This window comes from Oryzias latipes, chromosome 3 (assembly GCF_053564925.1).
Source record: "Oryzias latipes strain Hd-rR chromosome 3, Olatipes_Hd-rR_3.1".
NCBI classification, from domain to species: Eukaryota; Metazoa; Chordata; class Actinopteri; order Beloniformes; family Adrianichthyidae; genus Oryzias; species Oryzias latipes.
Genome location: NC_136239.1, coordinates 18,714,089 through 18,737,361, shown reverse-complemented (window position 1 = coordinate 18,737,361; position 23,273 = coordinate 18,714,089). Strand labels below are relative to the sequence as shown.

At 36.5% G+C, this 23,273-nt stretch overlaps 1 protein-coding gene across 4 annotated transcripts in view; it reads right to left on the bottom strand.

Annotated features, from left to right (window-relative positions):
• Positions 1-23,273, bottom strand: part of pcdh9 (protocadherin 9) — a 205,162-nt gene that overhangs the window by 125,656 nt on the left and 56,233 nt on the right. For 2 of the 4 annotated variants that reach the window (XM_011490482.4, XM_011490487.4), the window contains exon 3: positions 22,044-22,145. The exons of the other annotated variants lie outside the window; for them this stretch is intronic. In XM_011490482.4, coding sequence (XP_011488784.1) covers positions 22,044-22,145 — 102 coding nt within the window. The remainder of the gene's footprint in view (positions 1-22,043; positions 22,146-23,273) is intronic. 4 annotated transcript variants of the gene reach the window in all.

The window sequence follows — 23,273 nt, the reverse complement described above, 5'->3', positions numbered from 1 at the left end:
CCACTCCGGGGAACTTGAATGTTATAGTTCATGTCAGTTTAAATCATATCAAGATAAAAAAAAAAAAAATCAGAATTAATGTGCAATTTTAAACAGATTAAAAAGACACGTCAACCTATTTACAGGCGTACGCAAAACAAAGTTTAGTTTTCATAGACTTAGAAGAAGGATTTTTATTTCAGACACATAAGTGAATGTAACTAAGTAATGATAGCAGCCAAATTTTCTGCTGGATGAAAATGCATTCAACTGAATTGTAAAACTGATTTATCACTTATTTAATTTTACGTTGTACATAGATATGATGAGATACATTCACACCAGCCGCCAACCTGCACTCACAAAGGTAACACAATATGCATGACTGGGAGGAGGGCAAAGAAGGCAGGATCCAGCTGGCCTCCAAGTTCAAAGCCAGAATCTCCTTGCAGTGAAGCCAATGCGAGCAATGTGTATGGCTGCATCTTTAATCCCTATAATAATTACTGCCAGCAGTCCCACTGACAGAAACAGATTTACATTTATTCTGTATCTACCTAAGCTACATGAAAAAGTACTTTTGAAATAATAAAACCATCTCTCCCAGTGCTGAAAATACAAATTTTGGAATGATCTTACTAAAAGAAGGAGAAAAATATAAAATGAAAGTAAATGTGATTATGAACATGTATGTTGGTTGTACAGAATCGTAGATCCCTGACACACTTCACCAGCGGTGCCATAGCTCAAGATAACACCAGATATACAAAAGCTATTATTTCTCCAACTCAGAATATTGCTCTTTTAAAATCAGTTTCTGTATGCCCTGAGCATTAGCAGAGTTATTGCAGAGCACGGTGGCTGCATAAAAAAAAATAATAATAAAACAGCTAAAAGCTCTGGAAAAATACCAAGTTTTACTCTGTCTTTTGATTGATAATTGAAGTGAAGTTGGTGGAAAACATCACTGTAGCATGTGGGCACATAGTGGGGGATGAGTTATTAAGTCTAAGAGAAAGGTCTCTGCCATGCTAAAGGGAATACAGTGGAATATTCTGTTTTCGAGTCACGTAGACACTATGATCAGAGTATTGTCTCATTAAAACTAAGTTCAATTGATGAAACTTTGCTGTATATGTAAATATAACTGATGTTAGTAAGGACAAGGAGGATACCGCACATTGTGTAAACAACTACTAAGAGCACAAGACTATTTAAACAGCATTTTAATTGGATTAATAAAGTTATAATCACATGAACCATCCCACTAATGGTCCCTGTTTAGTACTTTGACCGCATGTATAATTTTCAGGCTGCAAAAAATAACAATTTGATTAAATACTTAAAGGCTAATATCTTAAGAGTTTGCTCACACCTGCCATGCTACTCTTGTTGTATATCTATATTAATATTGCAAAATAATTTTCTTCAATCCAAGAGCAATATGTGCACCAATTGCACGGTCAGACTGTTGATCTGCAGCAAGATGTGGAACAGGATTCTTCTTCAGTTCATGACAGTCATGGGTGGCCTGCTCAGATCATCCTCCAACTCAGTCTTTGTGGTTTCCATGTGAAGAATGGATGTTTTTTTATCATTTGTATAGTGATGTTACTATTTGTATAGTGATGTATTATGATTATGCAGTGGGCCAATAAGTGTAAAAGTCCTGTTCAGAGTGATTTGTAGGCTGATTTGTGATGATTTATTTGTAGCTTAAATGCAGAGTTTTGTTACAGTTGAGCATTTTTAAGTTATTAAAAAAAAATTCAATTTTGCCATACCAAAATTAATTTAGCACATTTTTATTTAGGTCTGAATTTGTTTTAGCCTTGTCCTTCCATTACTTTTATGGCTAAACCAATCAGCTGTTCATCAGAAACATTTCATTCCATTATATTTTCACTACTGTTTATCTGTTTTACTGGATGTTCTGAGAGACACTCCTTGGGCTTGCATCATTAATAAATGTTGCTAATTTGTTATTCTGCTTATCAGATTGTCAGCAGCAATGTCCTTCGCTTTCCTCATCATATTAGTTGTCTGGGGAGATTCAGCCAAGCTCTTCAGTAGCCATCTGTTAATCCTGCCCAACCAATACCACCATGGTGTGGGGAAAAGGGTGGATGTACGATTGTCCATGTGTTCAGAGGGAGAAGGTGGAAACAGATTTCTAGTTAAAATAATGTTTTAGTCCTTAGTTTAAAAGCAGTAATAAAGCTAGTTTTTATTCAAGTTGCTGACCATCTACTAACTGTAATCTACTTCTTTGTTTGTAAACCAACTAACTTAAGCATTTTTGCCAATATTTTACCAATTACAGCCAATGTGACTAGTGAAGGAAAGGTCAGACAATTAACAACTAATGTCTAGCATGGCTGCATACAAATTACCTGGTGTGAGTGGGAAGGTTCTCACTATTACCCTCAAGCATCAAATTCAAAGTTAATTTAACTATATTTATGTGAATTACTTACTTTTCTTGTTTTTTTGTTTTTGTGTTTATTAATTGAATTGTAAATCACTTAATTAACTGAAAAGTTACTTTATTTTATACTGCTATCTTAAAATGAAACAAATAATTAAATAAAGTAAAAACACTATTATCTCATTAAATAATCTGCAATAAATAATTTAAATATAAATATATCTTCTTTTGCTTTTGGCTTTTCCCATCAGGGGTTGCCACAGCAAAATAACCTCTCCTTTGAGGATGAGTTGCATGGTTAACTTGGCAATGTTTTACACCGGATGCTCTTCCTGATGCAACCCTCTCAATTTATTTATATATATATATATATATATATATACACACACACACACATATAATACCTGTGGTATGTATAGTAACAAATTGGGTTCAGAAATGTAATAATAATAATAATAAGTAAAAATGTCTAGAAGTAATTCATTTGACTGGTTGAAGTCAGCCAATTTAAAAGTGGATGCTCTTTCTTCAAAAGGTCACTGAAACAGCATTACAGATAGGTCTGTCAAGCAAATAAATAAATCAAACATGTGGTTTACCTTCTTCCACAGTACTTTTATCACCAAATTTTGCTCTGCCTTTCCTTTCCTTTCTTCTCTAAATGAGTAATGAAATGATATGGCCTTAAGAATTTTGTTTATTTATTTATGTATTTTTATAAAGTTATACAAACCTGGATCAGTATCACAAAAATTAAAATAAAGGCCTGAACTACTATTACAGTTTCTAGGAGTACTGTAAATGTTCTTTGTCAGTATTTTATAATTTTGTTTGTTTAACAAAAACAATATGAATGGCAAGAAGTATAAATTGTGTACCGATAATTAATGTTCTATAACAAAAATATAATCCAACATTTATTAACATGAAAATCTGAGGAGGTGCACAGCCATATTGACAAAGACGTCATTTACAGCCAAGCTGCATTTATTTAGTCATGTTGCAATGTAATGTGGCACGTTTACATGTAGCTAAGCCAAAAATAAATACTCAAACAGTCCTTTTTTTCTTTTTTGATTTAACTGATCCTTAAAAGGTTAACAACATTTTTGTCTTTTAGTATTTAAAGAATCACCCTGTCAAGTACACAAAAAAGAACCATAACATGTTGGATTACAGTTTTCTTATTTTTTTTTCTTTCTTTTTTTTGGTTCAGGTGGGCACTGTGAATGCAGCTTTGATCAGGCGGGTATTTTTTTTCTGTACAGCACTAGACCATTAGGAGTAATAACCCCACCAAAAATAAAAAAGTTTCAGAGTATCAAAAACCATGACTGGTTGCCATGGTGATAAGTGCTTTCAGATAACTTCTGCAGGGAATATAGCTTTTTGTCTAATAAATTGTGTTATTGTTAGCAGTTAGATCGGAGATACATTAATGTTGTTTGCCTCTTGCGCAAACCCTATCTGCCAGTAAAAAGTTGGCATATTGCATTCAGTGAGCCATACGTGCAGTAAATCCTTTGGCTCTGTATGTTTAGATTAAACCGATTCTTTCAGGAAAAGACAATCTGTAAGGATTTTATTAATTTGATTTTTGGATTTTTCATCACAAGGAGCACTCAAATGAGGTAAAATATATATATATTTTTAAAGAAATTCTTGAAAAAAAAGTTCAACCTCATCACTAAAAATTGTTTCTTGAACCACACTCTCAAAATACATCACTTCAAAGTCAGTATCCCTTTAGGAGAAATCGGCATAAACATATCGAAAACAATAACCCCACTACTGGAATAAACAGAATCAATATGCAACTGTACAAAGAAGCCATTCTCATGCAAATGATTTAGGGAAATTAAGGGCTTCCTTCTACTGTGTACAAAATCATTTCTTCCCTTGAGCATGGGGGCTACTGCTCACACAAGCTGTCAGTACATTTGATCCAGTACAGTTTTCTTCTTGACACTGGGGAAGTGAGCACCCCTTCACCACAGTTTCTGTTTCATCATAAAAGTATAAAATTGCTGTAGATTTCCTGTTCTCAATATCCCTGATGGCAGGGCTTAGAGGTCTGTTTCAAAACAAAACAACTCCCCTCCCTCCCCCCCAAAATAGGTCATTGAAGCTGAAAGTGCGCCTTTATTATATGAAAGGATTACCAAGAAAAAAGGTATTCACTTAATTTCAGTACCAAACTGGGTCATGAAAACATACACCGGGATTAGAGAAATCCATAGGAAATAAAACTGATTAGGATTTATTGGTCTGTTTGGAAATAATCAACTGCGCTGTAAAGCATTTATATTTCCAATTTCCTGAAAATTGTAGAAAAAATGAAAAAAAAAATATTTTAGCTTACCAGCATGAAGCCAGAAATATAAGATATATTTATGCAAAACTAGACATACTGGATTAGGGAGAATTCCTCTTTAAAACTCCAACCAGAAAACAAACCATCTAGCAACAAGGTATTAGTTTGAAATAATTCAAAATGTCATCTGAAAAGTTTGGCCACTCAGTAGCTTAATATCAGTTTTTCAGGAGGAAATAATAAATAAATAAATAAAATAAGAACATTAATATAATTGTGAATACTAACTTTTTCCACCCACACAAGCACATAGCCTCAAGGACCACAAGTGGGCATGAATCAAAATCCCTGATGTATAATCCTTCGAATAGAAAATCTACTTCAAAGTCTTGTTTCATCCACCCAAGACTCATGCTCATGTGTGCACTACTACAGTCAGGCCCCTCAGGTACTAGTTTTAGGGTCAATGTGCTGATAAAAAAACCAGCTAATGATGCCTTCAAAGACCCGAAGGTCTATGGAGGCTGACCACAGGAGATTCCACTTTTTATTTAAATATTTATAAATATATGTGAGAGCAATTATTTATTAATTTAACCCCATCGAACCTTAGCTTAATTCTTTGGCCTATTCATTCAATATTCATCTGTGAACTTTGTTCAGATGCCGTGCAGATTTTGTTTGGAAGTTCTTAAGAGCGTCTGATCAAGCAGAGGATTCGCTGACACTCGTCAGCAGGCTGGTGTAAACAGTTATAGTACAGAGGTGGGGCGTCTCTGAATAAATAATGACCTCAAAGTGGACTTAAAAGGGAAGTGCGTTTAAAACAATAAATGTTGACATTAGAATTTAACATAAGTGTAAACGAAAAAATGAAACTTAAAGAGAAATAACAGTTGCAACCAAGATGGATAGCAATAGACCTTTTAAAATGATTCTCATTGATTGGTATTGTTGGTTTTCTCTTTGGTTTACCTGATGTGCTGCAAACACTACACTCCAACATAAACACACACACATGCAAACACACTATTTTTAAAGGTTTAACTCCTTTCCATAAATGTTTATAAAATTATCCTTAAAGGCCTATATAAAATGGTGATTTGGGGGTTTTTACCATGTTCTTGTGGCATTTTTGTCACGATGGAAGACACAAAGAAAATTAATATTAAAAATGCATTTCTGATTATTTCATTGTTCAAGTTGTTGTAAATCAGAAGCAGATGAAAAAGTGCTGTTTGAAAAAACTTGTCGGTATGACTTTACTACAACAAGCCACACGCTCCCTGGTCCACTCCATTCAGGGTTTTTGGCAAAAACCGCAATTAAAAGACCACTGGGAACACTTTTAAAATAGATCAAAAGATGATTCGAGTGAAACTTTAAAATAGTTTATGATGAATTTCACTTCTGGTCTCAATTAAATTTCCATTGTTGTGCTGGTAATGCTCAATGCTGTTGCATTTAAGAAAATATGTAGTTATGTCCTTAGTAAAATTACTTGCCATTTTTTTAAACATTTTTCAAGCTCTGTCTTTTTTATAAACTTCATGTTTCAAGATTACAACGTTGAGAAGGTTTTTCCAAAAAAAAAAAAAATAACACCTTATTTGTGTCCTCGTATTCAGGCCATCTTCCTTGTAAGACTGATTTATTCCTTTTCTACTTAACAAGACTCTGCTGGGTTACATAAAAGATGAAAGCTGACTGTACGTACAGTCATATGCTACTGTTGAACCGTGAACAAAAAGACTTTATCATTCCACTTAAAAATTCCAACATGTTACCTGAAGCGCTGCCTCCAAGTGAGCACAGTAAGCTGCACATGAGGAAAAATTTCAGTGCAGATCTTCAAAGTTCTTTTTTTTTTAATACATTTCAGCTTTTGTAACAAGAAGAAGAAAAAAAAGCTAGGTTAAATGTTTATTTATGTGGCTATGGATGGCACTTCAGCCAGAAATAATTTCTGCTACTATCAGGCGGAATAAGCAACTTCCAGGGATTAATGCCGGCATCTAAATCTTCTTGGAGACTCCCAAAAGAAATGTTATCGAGCAACGTTTCCCCTTCTTTTAAGATTAACCCAGACAGTGAACAGTATTCTTGTGAACAAGTGAGTAAATCCAGCTTCTGAATTACTCTGTGCCTGCAGGCAAGAAAAAAGAAGGCAGCTGTGCAGAATAGGTGTTCAGGACAAACAGCTTCTGTTTGAGTAGAAGAGGTCTGAAGGTTTTTCTGTATTGATTTATTTTTTATTTAAGTCAAAATGCTTAAGGACATTGTGCTTTAAAAATCACAAATGTAATTTCAAAATTAATTGATCTCACCAATAATTTCCCTAAAATCGGATTGTTTTCTTTACAAAACAAAACCTCATGCTAAAAGACTAAAGTTAATGTGTCAACTATGTCTCCTAACACGTTTTCCAAATAAAAAAAAAAAAAAAGTCTACAGCTTTTCCACATTTTAGTGAGCAACTTTAACACCTACGAATAATAAGAACACCAAAAATGAGCTATGAATGTTCAGCTACTTTGAATGCTTTATGGAACATGATTTGAAATACCTTTGAGTGTGTTTTTGGAACTGTTTTTCCTAGATTGATGGTAAGTACTTTATTTCCCTAGGTACACAGCATGTGGCTGCTGCAGATTGACATGGACTTTTAAGCTGCTAAAGTGGCTGGAGATTGAAAATCATTTGTGCATTTGAAGGGATTATCGTGTCCTGAGTATAGGTAACCTGGCTTAAAGAGATAAATTGATCAAAAAAACAAAAAAAAACAGGAGACATTTAATAGCAGGGTTTGCACTGTTTGTTCCTGCATAATGTTGTGCTTTAGATCATTGCACTCAATTACTAATCTATCATTCATGCACCGTCCTTTATGAGGCTTTGGATAGATATCCAATAACAGAAACAACCCTGTAGTATATTTAAATGTACCATCAGCAAAAGTTAATTGAAGAAACATTTAAGCAAGGCTTTATTATATGGTGATGCATTGATTGCTGAGTGCATTCTAGAAAGACCACTTCACCAAACCGCAGTACAAAAAAAATCCTATTGAGACATTGAACAGCAACTAATTACTGTAAACGGCAAATTGATTCTAGTCATATAAATTACAATTAAATTAGGAGAACTCGACCTAGGTGGTAGCAATGTTAGCTGCTGATGCTTCTAGAAGAATTTTGATTGCAGAACTTTTTCCCTTTGGAAATGAACTGTTCCCGAACAACAACCCTTTTTACAGCAGAGCTAGAGCAACACAGCATTAGCAGATATAAGTTGACATCAGGAGAGCCCTACTGTGAGTCTTAAAACAAAGAACAAAGTCTTTTCAAACTATTGTGCAGATTTTGTTCAAGTTTTTTTCTCCTCAGTTTCAACCTTGTTATCATAGCTCAGACTTCTGCTATAAATTATGGTACATTTTAGAAAGTACATACTCTTTAAATTTCATGATAAAAGAATAAAAGCAACTGAAAAAAATAAAAATTCTAGAACTACTTGTATTATTTTCTCATGTAGATAGAGAAGTGAAGTAAAATTTGTGAACCAAACACCATTACAATAATGAAAAACTGTAGGCCAAAGCTTGTAACTTTAAAAGGCTTCTATGGTTACTTTATGAGCAGATAGTGCAAACCAAAAATATATCATTCCGAAAAGGACAATTTAAGGTGGTTGCATCTTATTAATAGTCTCATACTAATTTCATCACTTGTATAAAAGATTATGGATTGATCTGCAAGGAAAACTAATATACTGTATTAAGGCTTTAAATTTCACTTCAAATCCTATATGTCTTCTTTATTTTCTTTTTTGCATTTTCCTGATGTGCATTTTGTTGTGCTCACAAACTAATGTTCTTGCAGCAGTCAGATGGTTATAAAACAACGGGTTAGGGTGGAAAATAAGGTCAAATGCACAAATTTCCCGAGAGTATCTTCCAATTCTGTTTCCACAGCTCCAATTAACAGCTTTGGTACCAATTAGTAAAATCAAGCCTTCTCTGACAAAAACCCATGGGACAATATGTGTCAAGAACAACTGTTTGTGCTGAAAAGAAGTTAGGAAAATGAGCAAAGACCTCAGAGAGAAATAGCTGGGGCAATGAGGTTAAATATCTTTGTTCTCATTCCATCTGTGCTTTTCTTTACATATGCAATATTTAACAAGTGGGAAAATATTTTGGTAGCAACACTTTTTCTGATTTTTTTCTCTATACACATATTTCTATTTCTCTCATTTTTATGTGCATCACTATGAACACACTTTGGGTTTTATTATTTATCATTATTTATGTTTCCCCACTCACCGGCCACAGATACACCTGTCCAACTGCTTGTTAACACAAATTTCTAATTAGCCAATCACATGGCAGCCACTGCATGCATTTAGGAATGTAGACATGGTCAAGATGATTTACTGCGGTTCAAACCGAGTATCAGAATGGGGAAGAAATATGATTGAAGTGACTTTTAAAGTGGCAAGGTTTTTGGCGCCAGACGGGCAGGTCTGAGTATTTCAGAAACTGCTGATCTAGTGGGATTTTTACGCACAAGCGTCTCTAGGGTTTACGACACCTGCTGTCACATTCAGATTGTAGGGTCAGAATTTGGCTTCAACAACATGAAAGCATGGATCCATCCTGCCTTGTATTAAAGGTTTGTTGTTTTTTGTGTACTTTGTGTATTTACTGCAATGCACAGATGCCATGAAGGGTTGGCATACAACAAATAGGCACTACTTTACATTGCACTCTTGTACCATTTCGGGTTTATCAGATTTATAACTCCAGATCTGCAACTCATTGTGCGCACCCCTGACCACCACCACCACCACCAGGAAGGGCCCCAGCCCGCCGGTCTCTTACAAGCCAGCTCGAGAGCCACCGAGGAGAGTGCTTTGATGACGGCACCGCAAGAGAGGCAAGATGGGAGGGCTCCACGGCTAAAAGCCTGTGCAACTTGACCCTGCCTCCTGCTAGCCAACGTGCGGTCTCTGGAAAACAAACTGGACAAGCTAAAAACCAGGACTAGGACACAGCGGGAAATAAGAGAGTGCTCGCTCTGATTTTCACTCAAACTTGGCTTTTAGAAAACGTCCCAGATTCTGTTGTTCAGCTACAGCTACTCCATTCATTGTGGAGACCAGACAGTCACCTCTGGTAAGGTGAAAAGGGGCGGTGTGTGTGTTTATCAACAACACGTAGTGTGAGTATTTACGGACTGTTTATCAGCACTGATCGGCTGATGTGGATTTTTTGATGCTGAGGTGCCGGCACTTTTACCTACCAAGGGATTTTACAGCTGTGTTTTTACCCGGCGTTTATATTCCTCCGCGAGCCATCTCTGCAGCGGCACTCGACAAGCTCCATGATGTCATCAGCGCACAAGAGAAGGGTCACCCTGAAGCTGTTTTTATTGCTGCAGGTGACTTAATCAGTGCAATCTTCGGACTGTATTTCCCAAATATCACCAGCATATAGACATGCCCACTCGTGAAGAACACCTTGGATCATGTATTTACCAACATAAAGGGGGCATACAGGGCTGCACCCCGCCCCCTCTTTGGACACTTGGACCACATCTCTTTGTCTGTAGTCCAGGTACAGAAACAAAGACTCAAACATCAAAAACAGTCACCAAAACGGTTCAGTTCTGGACACCTGAGACTGAGGGTGCATTGCAGGACTGTTTCATAACTACAGAGTGCGATGTGTTTAACCCTTTTGCTATCCTATGCACTTTAACATTGGGAGTTGGGTCATCTAGACCCACTAGGCAGTGCGCTGAACCTTTTTTCTTCAATGATTGGTGACCTTCACTGGTGTCCATGGATTACATGAAATCTTTCCACCTTTATCCATCTTTGTCATGGTAGGGAGAACACGTCAATGTAAGGGTGGGGCCATCTAAGATAGCACAAGGGTTAAGACTGCAGCTGATCTGGAGGATTCTTCTGTCAGCATTCAGGCCTCTCACAATCCTGAACTTTGCTGATAACACTGCCATGATAGGACGAATCACTGGCGGGGATGGAGTAGCGTACAGGAGGGAGGTGGCCACTCCGGTGACATGGTGTGACAACAACTTCACCCTCAACACAGACAAGACCACGGAGATGATAGTGGAAAAAAGCAAGGAGAGGAACCCTCATCAGCCACTGCTTATCCGGGCCATCAGTGGAGAGGGTGGAGAGGGCGAGCAGCTTTAAATACCTGGGGTCTACCTCAGCCAGGACCTCACCTGGACACTTAACACCAAACAGCTGGGGAAGAAAGCCCATCTGTGGCTGTACTTCCTGAGGAAGATCAGTATGTCCTCAATAATCTTCAGCAACTTCTACAGCTGCATTATTGAGCTCATCTTAACCAGCTGTATCACAGTGTGGTACGGCAGCTCCACCGCCATGGACCGCAAATGCCTGAAGAGAGTGGTGAAGACTGTGTTAAAGATCACCAGGTCTCCTTTGGCTTTGCTGCAAAGCATCTACAAGCACAGAGTCCACAGTACAGCTGCCTCCATTATCAAGGACCCCACCTACAAGTAACAACAAACAGCACCTTTGCACATACTCATTGATTAGTGTTACTGTTCCAAACACCTTAATATTCAACAACATCTAAGTGTAACACACTGTTTAGCTCATGAAAGTCTCTTTTGCACAGTGATTGTCAGCTGAATTTGCACAACAGCTGATTGGTATATAGGGTTTAGTCATTTACTAATACATCATTGTATTTTATATTTTGTGTGAATGTTTCAGATATCATGTAAATATCCTACTCTATCTTTTTATTTGACCTTTCACCTTATGGCATTCAGAGTGAACAAGAAAGTATGAATCTCATTGTACAGGGAAAGTTATACCTATTTCCTTACTTTGCATGTGACAATAAACCATTTGAATCTTGAATCTTCTAATGGCTACTTCCAGAAATCATGTCATAAAGCTGGAATCATGTCAGACTGGTTTCTTAAACATGACTATGAGTTCAATGTACTCAGATGGTCTCTACAGTCACCAGATCTCAACCCAAAAGAGCACCTTTGAGATGTAGTGGAACAGGAGATTAGCATCACGTGCAGCTGACAAATCTGCAGCAACTGTGTGATGTTGTCATGTCAAATGGATCACACTCTAAGAGCAATGATTCTAGTACCTTGTTGAATCTATGCCACCAAAGAATAAGGCAGTTTCAAAGGAAAAAAGGGGTCCAACCCGGTACTAGCAAGATGTCCCCTAAATGTGGCAGGTGAGTGTAGATCCAAAGGACATTAAACATTCTCTAACAGAAATATAGAGGTGCATAGACCTGCAGCTAAATTGTTTAATATGAGGGCCAGGAATACCAAATCACTAATGTGCCCATCTCTGTCATAAACCATAATTTCTTTCAGGAAATCAAGAATTACGTTTTTGCTATAAGAATGTCATATTTCCCCAGTTCTGTTAAAATAAAAAGTGAACATGTCCATGCTAAATTGCACTTTAAAGAGCTGAATATATTTATTAAAAGTCATTAATTACTTAATTTTTTTTAACAATAGTTTAATTATTCTTGTATTGATAAATGTTATGTTTGTTATTTTATATCTTATATGTTTTTTGTAGCTTTAAATCATTAGTGGCTTGGTCCGTTCTCTATGCCAGCTATAAACTCAGACTCCCCCGCTATCTTTACTAACATGAAACATAATCTGAATGATTTTGAAAAATTATTACGTTCTGATGTGCTACAAGAGTTAACATTTTCAAGCCACATAAAAAAAAAAAAAAAAGAAAAATTACCCCAAACTTCAGGTGGAATTCACCCTCCAGGAATTCTTTGATTAATGAATTAAATTTCTCCTTGAACTGTTGTCTTGTGGTAAGAGAATGCTCACTAAAGAATAAAGGAAGAGGAGCTGTGCCTCAAGAGGGAGGTCACTTGCATGTCAATCAGATCCACAAAAATCAATCCCATTTTCCACCATCAAATGTCCACATGTCAACTTGTAAATTATTTTGACTCCTCAACAAGACCATCTATAAACTATAAATACTGTAGGGTTGTTTAAAAAAGCATTTTTTTCTTTGCAAATGATAGAGTAATAAATCTGGAATTTTGCCACGGACAACGCAGATGTTGCTGCCAAGCTGGCAGGTAAATTGTATTATGTTGGTTGATGTTTTAGGAGTGGAGTAGTTTGGTGGTTTGCCCTGGGCTGTTACCTCATAGCAAGAAAGTTTTTGGCTTGAATCCCAGCTGGGGTCTTTAACTGTAAAGTTAGCATGTTGTCTTTGTGCCTGCAAGGGATTTTCCAACTACCAACGCTTCAAAAAAACTTTAAAAATGTATTTTAACTTGGGACTTCTATAATGATCAAAATTTTAAAAAAACGCACACCAGCGTTTCCTGTTTTTCTTTCGTTTGTGGATCTGACTGTAGATATCATCTGTTTCAGAATATAGATGGATACTACAACCAGAATTAGACTGAAGTTGACCAATGCACAACTAACTGGGGGTGAGAATCACTGACATAAAATAGAATCAAAACATTTACTAAACATCAATTTAATTTTCAAATTTCCACCTAAATCAGTTTTTTGGGTTAAAAAGGGTTTTTCACAAGTGGACCTTTTGTCTGTGAAGGTTTCTCATTTATCCAGGTCGTATTATCTAGAAATGGCATGTGGGTACCCACCAGGAGCATATGTGGCTTGAACCCAGCAGCACTCAGACTAAAAAAAGCTGCTTGAATGAGTGGGGAAATGTTTCAAAAAGATTTTCCTTTGATCAAATGATACATTCTTACACTTAAAAAGATAGTGCAAATGTATTTTTGTCTACAAAATGCAAGAAATTGCTTCTAAAACACCTGATGAATGATTTAAAAATGTGGATTCTGCATTTTCTAATTGAAGAGCAATTTCATTTTAATTAATTGATTTAAAAAATAAATAAATAAATAAAACATCCCCACAAACAAAACAAAAGCAAATGGGTCATGCTTGTCTTTGTATTTGTGTTGTTTTTTGCTTTTCGTTTTCTTTTGGATTTGGTGAATTCCGACATGAAGGTTCCTTTTGAATACCATTTTTTTTTAAATAACTTTTTGAATTAATAGAAATAGAAGCAGGTTGTTTTTTTCTGCTTTAAGATTTTAGTTGACTCTAACACTTAAAAAATCTATTATAGTTAGGATAAAAAAATTAAAATAAAACCCTATAGTTAAGCATTGTTTTATTTTAACACTGCCCACTTTTATTCACAGTTAAAGCCTGAAATCATGATACACTCAGTGTATAGATGTAAAAAGTCAAAACACTTCTGATAATGGTGTTTGAGCACCTGTGTTAAATCATATTTCTGTTTTGAATGGTAACTATGTCTAAGCAGATAATTGACAGGTTTTTAGATTAACATGCTTTTCAAACCATTTCTTTTTACTGTTGGTAAATTCTAAATTACCTTGATAACATTCCTGTTTAGGGATCTTGCCAAATGTATAGGTCTAGTGCTACATTTTCACTATTAATAGTGAAATGGTTGCCACTGGATCAAGTTAACAATGTCAGATGATTTTAATGCCTCCCCTTTTTTTTCTATTTAAACACAGAGAACCAGAAATGCACTTTTGTGCCCATCCGTCTCTTTCCACATTGCATTCCAAGAAGGGCATTTGTTTCCAAGAACCTGGCTCTCTCACTGTTGTTTCTCATTGTCTGAGACAAAGGGGTTTTAAAACTGACAGATTTGGCAGGCGCTACCACTTGCAAGCAATATTTCAACCCATCCATCCAGCAAGGATAATGGAGTGTCCTTGCCTTTCAATGCCTAGAGGAGTGACCAGTTATCACAAGCCACCAGCTCTGTTGTTAATAAAACAGGGGATGGGAGGGTCTCACTGAGCAAAGGATGAAAAGAAAGAAAGATGGACAGTAGGGTAAAGGAGAAATGGGTGCATGTTATTCTGACAGGCCTATCGCAAAGGTGAGGCTGATCGCGGTCAGCAGTCAGATGCCAAGCTGGCAGGAGTTTTCTTTTAACATCTCAGCTTAGGCTTCTGTGAAGATAAATTTTGTGCCGTCGCATCTCCCTTCAGACGTTGGAAGGGGTGGGGGGTGGAGAAGTGAGAAGGGCGGAGATGAGAAGAATTGAAGTGGAGAGGTGGGGCAGACAGTGTTAGGATGATCTAGCTAATGGCCAAAATGACCTTCACAGAAAGTCAAACACTGAAAGGAATAGAGTGTCATTCAAAGGCACTGTAGCTTAATCAAGGCTGCCTCCAGTATGCTTGGCCTTACCGGGATTTTAGGAAAGGCGTTAAAACTGTTTGTGTGTCTATGAGCACAGCTGGAGTCATGCAGAATTGTACAACAAAGATACAAACAAAGAAAATAAAACAAAGTGACTTTTATGCCTTTCTGCACTCCAAGGAAGGACAAAAATTGAATAAAAATAAATATTGCAGAATATGGAGAGACCTTGTTATTCCATAACATGAAATAACTATTGTGTTTTGCATCATGAGTGGGGCATTGGTGCTAAAGTAGCAGGAGGCTGAATGAAGCATAATAATGTATAGGAGCAATATAATTTTAAATTGTAGAAAAGAGCTGGTTTCATATAAGGTGAAATTGCTGCAGGCCTTTTTACTTTTTTGTTTTTATTCCTTCATATTATTCTACTCTGTAGCCTGCAGTGCCTTTTTTTTCTCTGTGGAACCTGATAGAAGCACAGTCTCAGGCAAATTCTCACAATGACATCTTTGCTATTTTATCTCCCAAAGACAGAAAACATACATTTTCAAACATGAATTGTTAAAAAGGAAAACATTATTGTTTCTCTCTGCAGTTAAGAATGTGGCAGTTAACAAGGCCGATTTCTTTCTGCTGATTCACAAAAAGAGGAGTCACGGAATCAGCAGAGCCTCGTCTGAAGCAGTTTGGTAAAACTTTACCTGACTAAACACTTTGAAACTTATCAAGGAAATATGAAATAAGATTTGCTTTTATCAAAAATGTCTTCAGGGTTGACCACTCCAACTGCTAAGGTTGTAGCCACAAGGTTTTAGTTTAGCTAAAATCCCTTTTGTGGTCATTTTTTGTGGCAACGTTCTAACTTTAAGAGAATTTTTGACACATGTTGTCAACAGTACTGATATGCAGCACCAAAAAATATGCTTGTTTTTTTTTTTTTTTATTACGGTAAGTCTGCACTGAATAGTTGTTCACTAGACATGTCAGTTATTGTCATCAAGTGTGCATTTCTTAATTTATTTTTTATGTCGTAATAGTGTACATAATTTCTTACTTACTTTTTCTATTTTTGCACATTTTTGTATTTGTATACTTGCACATTTTGGAACACCCCTCACTTTTGCACATTGCTGTCACTTTTCTCTGCTTTTTGGAACTGCTGTGACAATTGAATTTCCCCAATGTGGGATCAATAAAGAATATCTTATCTTATCTTATCTTATCTTATCTTATTTGCAGCACTTCCTGGGAAATAAAATTTGACCATAGTAGTAAAAGCATAAACTAGTGGAAAAATATGCATATCCACAATATACATGTCCAGACATTTGCACAAACCAAGTAAACATGTCACCAAAATGTGTATGAATGGGACTTAAATTGGTGAGCCAGGAGATGCATTAGAGATTAGCTGCCAACTAACAACAGGTTACTGACACAGCACATCCCTTTTTAATTGTTTTGAATCTTGTTGAATTTTGGAGGGGAAAAAAATTAAAAACTCATTTATGTCTGGCATTACTAACTCTTATTTGCATATCTCCCAGTGAAGCTAGGAAAAATTGCAGGAAAATATTCCAGGGAGGAAATAGGTATTATACTAAAACTATCTGTAAAATAATACTAATTTATTTATTTTATTATTTCATGAAGTAATGTTGGAATTAACATTTAGAATTGTCATTATATGTTGCTGTTAGACAGGCAATTATTACCAAAATATTTTTGAAAGTTGAACAAACAGCAAACCTTTGAAATTTGGCTAATGTGATTTCCCAATCTGCTCAGTAAGAGTATTTTGAGGGTAATGCATTTAGCTCATGTTTAAACCTTGTAACTGCACTTGACATTGCTTCACTGCAGACCTTCAACAACTGATTCTAACAGTGTCCAGTGCCGCCTAGAACAGTATTTTGGGTAATTTTCTTTTCAGCTTGGTCCATCATGATTCCACGTTGATATTGCAAAAGAGCTCTTTTGTTCAAAAAAAAAAAGTAATTGTCAACAACTACAGAAAAAAGGTTGAAATGCAATAGTGTGTTCTAAGAGCACCATTTGTTTTCTTTTTTTTTCATCATTAAAAATCATTGAATTTGGCATTAAAAAATTATTTTGCATTAAATTTATTTATTTTGTTTGAGTGTGAGAAAATACATTAGGTTTAATAGGGTGCACAAACATTTCTGTTTTTACAATGAATTGATCCATATGGCTGCTTTCACATTAGGATAGTCCTGCGGCCTCGGTCCAAATAGGTGGAGAAATCTACAAAGTTTCAGATTTACCCAGTTGGTTTGGTGTCCACAGAAAAACTCTCAAGATACATTCACACTGCCCTCAGTATTCAAGTGACCATTTCCAACAAAAAAAAGTCTTTACTGTCTCTTTATTTGTCATTGTAACTAATGTTTTTATGGTGTGGTATGTGTAAGTAATGTTTTTATCTTGGTATAAATTCTTATCCTTTTTAATTAATTTATTTTTTCTGAACTAAATACTGTACCTCAATTTGTGTATTTTTGACACTGTGTATTTCTAATGTAGTGGGTCTGTGTACTCCTTTTTACTGATTGGACCATGAGTCTGGAAGAAAATTCTATCTATCTATCTATCTATCTATCTATCTATCTATCTATCTATCTATCTATCTATCTATCTATCTATCTATCTATCTATCTATCTATCTATCTATCTATCTATCTATCTATCTATGTAAATGCACATAAATGCACAACTCGAGCAAAATCCTCGAGTTCACACGTGACTACTCATGTTTCTATAAATGTTTTTGTGTTCTACGTACAAAATGTGTGGCCATTGAACACGTGTTGAAAGTTAAACCAAGTTTAACTTTGACCAATCAGGGATTTGGATTTGTATGAATGGCATTCCTTTTAATTCCTTTAAAGAGCTGACTTTAAAAACTGATAATGGAGAAGACATTAATAATTGTGGTTTGTGCTCGGCCGAAAAATATATGACATCAAGTCTTTCATTTATTGGAATAGATTCACAAGTTTACCAAGCCTTTTTCAACTGTAGGTGGCAAACAGTTGGTAAACAGTAAACCGTAGAAAAAGAAAAGAAGAAGAAGCCCCTCCCTGCTTGTCCAGTATGAACACCGTAGGCTAAATGTGGGTTCAAGAATGCGCTTTTTCGCGTTTAACAACAGGCACCACATGCACAGTATGAATGTAGCACCAGACGAAAGTTGACCAAACTGCCTGAAAGAATGGTGTAGTTCCAAATGCCTCTTACTTGGGGCAAAACTGCCTGTCCAAAAAGTGGAAAAAGCAAGGAGTAAAGACTGTCTGCACCTTCTACCTACAACATGTTTACTGTTTTATACATTCTTGATAGATATTTTATAACACAAGTCCTGCTTCTTCAGTTTAGTGCTGTGGGCAGTTTATTTTGCTCCTCATAATATGCAGCGTTTACATCTTTTACTCCTTTTTCTTTACTTCCCCACTTAAGTTCATCCCCAGGCATGTTTGGTCTGCTCCAGAGTTCAATTCAGCTTTCACACTTGCCAAATAAAGTGAACTATCCAAACCAGTGAGCCCTGGTTCAAACAAAAACCTGCCAGTATTAAAGTGCCCTAAAAAAGAATCACCTGGAGTCTGGGACATAACTTTTCCAGTTCGTTGTCACTCCAAAACAACTGCTCTCTAAGTGTGCCTTGTTGTGTGTTATGACTGCTCTACATAATAAATGCCCGACACATTCCTATCCCCATAACTCAAAGTACCATTAAACTGTTAATGAACAATGGTGTCTGTGCAGTCAAGGACTGCTTAACAATCCGCTGAAGGACTCAGCAGCTATAGGAAGGGATTATTTCTACCAGCTGTGTCTTTTCACACCAGCCTTTGCCCCTCTTTCAACCCTTTCCCGCCAGTGCAACATATCTCTGATGCACCCCGAACGACAGGGAAAAGGAAACTATCGAACACCAATACAATAAACCTGTCTGGTAACCTAATAGGTCTGCTGAGAAGGAGCACTGTGGCCATCTTGCATTGAGGCGATAATGAGAGTCATCATTCCCTGTTGGGCTAAAAGAAAGAGGGCTGTATGAGTGAGCATACATTTGTGCATGTACACATGCGCACGTGGCTCTTTGAGGCTCTGTAGTCCAGAGAGGCCCAATGAACAAACACCACAGTGCTTTAACAAAGCCAGAGCGATGCTCCCCTGAATATGGCTCAGGAGATATTTGTGGGAATTTGCTTCATTAAATCAGACTAAAGTCCAAATATTGACTTTGTAAGCTTTAGGGAAACAGAAAACATTTACTGTCAAATTCATCACACCACCATTCCCATAAGAACAGCACTGGAAAGTATTTTTCTGGTTAGAAGAAATCTGTCTCTTTGAAGAACATTAGAATACATTTCTTAATGTGGTCCAACAGATGTTGCCCTTGTTCTTTACCTTTTGGCATTTCCCTTCAGGGGTCGCCATAGCGAATTAGTTTTCACTTCTTAATCACACAGGTGGTTTGGCAGAGATTTTTGTGTCGATGCCCTTCCTGACACAACCTTTTATTTTATCTGGGCTGGGGACTGGCACAACAAAACCCAGACTTGGGCCACTTTGTGGGTACATAGTTGACAGTAACAACTGCCAACAATGTATCCAAGGACCCAGACTGGGAATCAAACCTTGGTTTCCCATGTGCCAGTCCTACACGCAACTAACTGAACCATGCAGTCACAGTCACAGAACAGAAATTTTGATAACTCATAAAAGACATATGAGTGTAAACAATACTGTTACTGATCAGTGCTTGACCTCCAAAAAGCATCTATCAAGTTAAAAAAATTTGTTGGAATTAACATTTTCTCAAATCTGGCACATTTAAAGAGCTTTTTCTAATATTTTGCATTTAGTCTGAACTGTGCCTTGCATTAGAATAACAGCAGAAAGTTGTTTTGTTTTATTTTATTTATTTTTTTTAGGTTTATCGCTACCTTTTGTTTGTGGCTTGGTTTAATAAAATACAGTGAATGTAATGTCCATTTCACACATACATAAAATGTATACACATTAAACATGGTGTTTAAAACTGCTTTCAACTTCTAATTGTGTTAACTGAATAAGGACTGCACAATACCTCAAAGGAAGAAGGTCTTGTTTCGAATAACAGCTTGATCTTTTCTGAGTGGAGTTTGCATGTTCTCCCCGTGAATGTGTGGGTTTTCTGTGGACACTCTGGCTTCCTTACACACTTCAAAAATATTCTTCAAAGGTTATATGGTGATTCTAAAATTGTCCCTCAGGTATAGGTGTGAGTGGTTTTCTGTCTCTATGTGGCCCTGTGATGGACTGGCAGACTGTCCAGGATGTACCCTGGCTTTGCCCAATAGCTGGGTTGGATCCAGCAACCCTGTGACCCTTAACAGGAATAAACGGATATGGAAAATGGATGGATGGTTGGCCAAATCAAACAAGAACTGGTTTTAAGGCAAACATAAAAATGACGTTTGGTGTTGTTCACCTCAACACAAGTGTTAAGTAGTGTACTAAGGTAACAACTGGTAGTGTACTAAGGTAACAACTGACTAGCTGATTGTTCTGTCTCTGCAGTAACATTAGTCATTAGCGATCACAGTATCACCAAGGGAGTTTGGGTACAGGGGACTGCATTATGTTTTCACCTATGCCTCGTTAGCTCTTCGACTTGTTGATAGTAGGCCCATGGGTGCACATAAAGCAATTAATATTTAATGAAGAAAAAACTGAGAAAACAACTTTTATTGACCACCATTTCTAGAAAGTAAAAAGTAAATAATATCATCATAGCAGCCAAACAAAGCTTGAAAAGTAATTTTATCGAAAAAAACGTTGCAGCATTTCTTCTAAATATTTAAAAATAAACCAACTATTAACTCTTAACTCGCAACAGTATGCTACCATATTTAATATTGAGTGAATCTCAGATAAATGTCAGTGCATACTGTAGTCCCCCCATGTATGTTAACTGCAACTGTTGGTTAAATAATCACAGTTGATAACTGTAATCTATAAGCAGCCGACAGCACAGACACACACCTACGCTGACTGTAGTCACAGTAAGGACAGTTAACAGCCAGCTGACACTTGTTTGTTTGCAGCATTCTGCATTTGTGAAAGTGTGAATTAAAGCCTGGCATTGTGGTTTTAAAGCCTCTCACTGTTGCCTTGTTTTTATATGTAAATCAATTATTTTGATTTTTAACCTTTAAACCTGCGTGCAGCATTGGTTTTACTTATTTTCCTCGCCAGTTAAACGTTGAAATAATGTGCAAGATCGTTCATGTGTTTTTGCTGTGACACTATTTGTAATCACCTTAAATAACATCCTCAAAGGTACAAAAAGGAGAAAGGCGTGAAGGGAAAAAAAAGCATCCGTAGATGTACATCCGTAACATCACCAGTGCATGAAGCCGAGTGGTCAGTGCAAAATTCACAGATTGTATCACGAGGAAGCAAAAATAAACTTGGCTCTGGAGTGCACAATGGAGACAAATAATCGAGAGTCCAAGCTCCCCCTGCACCACGTCGATGCACTGTAGCTGATAACAGAGACTTAGAAAAACTAACATCATTAATATTCACTGGTGTGCAAGCAAAGCAGCACAGACAAACCTACTCTAACCCCAAGATGCCTATCAAGCACTGTGTTTTCTAAGCGTGCAGCTAATGAGACAAATACTTATTTCTCAAGTAAAAATGGCAGGAATATTAGTACCACATTAGGCCCTGAATTTAATGATGTTCTAAGTACAATATGTCACTGTTATAGGAGGCAAAACATCCTTTAACAGCGTAAAGAGATGAGGGGGAAAATATTTAAGTAGCACAGTCTATTTAATGTCACACTCAAGAGCTTTCCCAAGCAAGGATGGAGGCATGAATGAGAAAATGGTGCTGTGTCTAATGATCCATGTTTGGCCTTGGCATGCAACACTGACGTGAAACGGCTGTTCAAAATGAGTTGGACTCATGAAATGAAGCAATTTTTGTTAAGTGAAATTAGTATTGATAATTTATTAGAAAAAGGACCATCTGTACTCACTAAAGGGGTGCAAGGGTTCCAATATTCAGGATTCAGCTCTGCTCGGGGACGAAGGTCCAGATACTCAGGGTTCAGTTCAGTTCGGGCACGAGTTAATGTTCCCTTAATAGAGGATTGAAAAAAAAAGTTAGACCTTACTGTGTTATAATACATCAACATTCATTTCTAAAATGTGGGTAAACATTTAGGGATTTTTAGAATTCCCTAAACCCAACAAGTAACAAAAACAATGGCCATATGTCTCTGTGTTTCCCACTTTTAATGAAAATAAGATCATTCAATTTACACTGATAATAATTATCATCGTATGAGGAAATTTACCATTTCTTATGATAAAAATTGGTATGGAATTGCTATTAAATGAATTGCAAATGAGGTTAGAATGCAGTTTTCTGTTCCTGAGGCCCCCTTTCCCAAATGGCAGTTTAAAAGAATGGACTGAATCTTCTGGGCCCCATGAGGTCTATGATGTATACTGTAATTATCTGCTGATTCTCAAAATGGCTGTGTGTAATGAGGCTATGCTGCATGAAGCCCCAGGCATAAATCACTGTCTTTAACTGACTTCCCGATGACCAATAACAACACAGAGCAGGCAATGAGAAAGAAAGAAATGGGTTATCTGCGAAAGCACTGGTATAAACTCGTGTCTTATCAGCAAACACCACATTGGCAGCTGTAATTCATGTCCAGGATTTTGTTTTACAAAATATGGTCAACTTTTTTTTTCTATTTGCATGGCTATAACCTTATTTAGTAATGCAACATAGGTGGAAACTTTTGTTAGGTTTGTGTGAGGTGCTGTTTTGTTATGTGGTGATGGACCAGCCAGCCTGTCAGACTGCCATAGAAGTATTTGTACAGTCTGACTCACTAACAACCAAAAGCTCAAAAATCATGGAACACATGTGAAGTCTGAGTTTGAAATATGCATATAGATAAAAAAGAAATGGTGAAAGTACTATTATATTTCTAAACGTAATAACCAACTGTTGGACCATGTTGACCAGTAAGTGTACATACAGAACAGAATTTTAGGAGTTTTGTCTTTTTCATGGAGGAGATTATTCTCATTCATTCCGGTTAATGACAAGTTGAATAGATTATATTTTGTACATTATATTAACTTTTCAAGATTACAAGCTATAGATAAAATCAGGAAAGCTAATTTAACAAAAACATATTCTTATTTGTTGACATTTTATTAGAAACTATTCAGATTCACTGCAG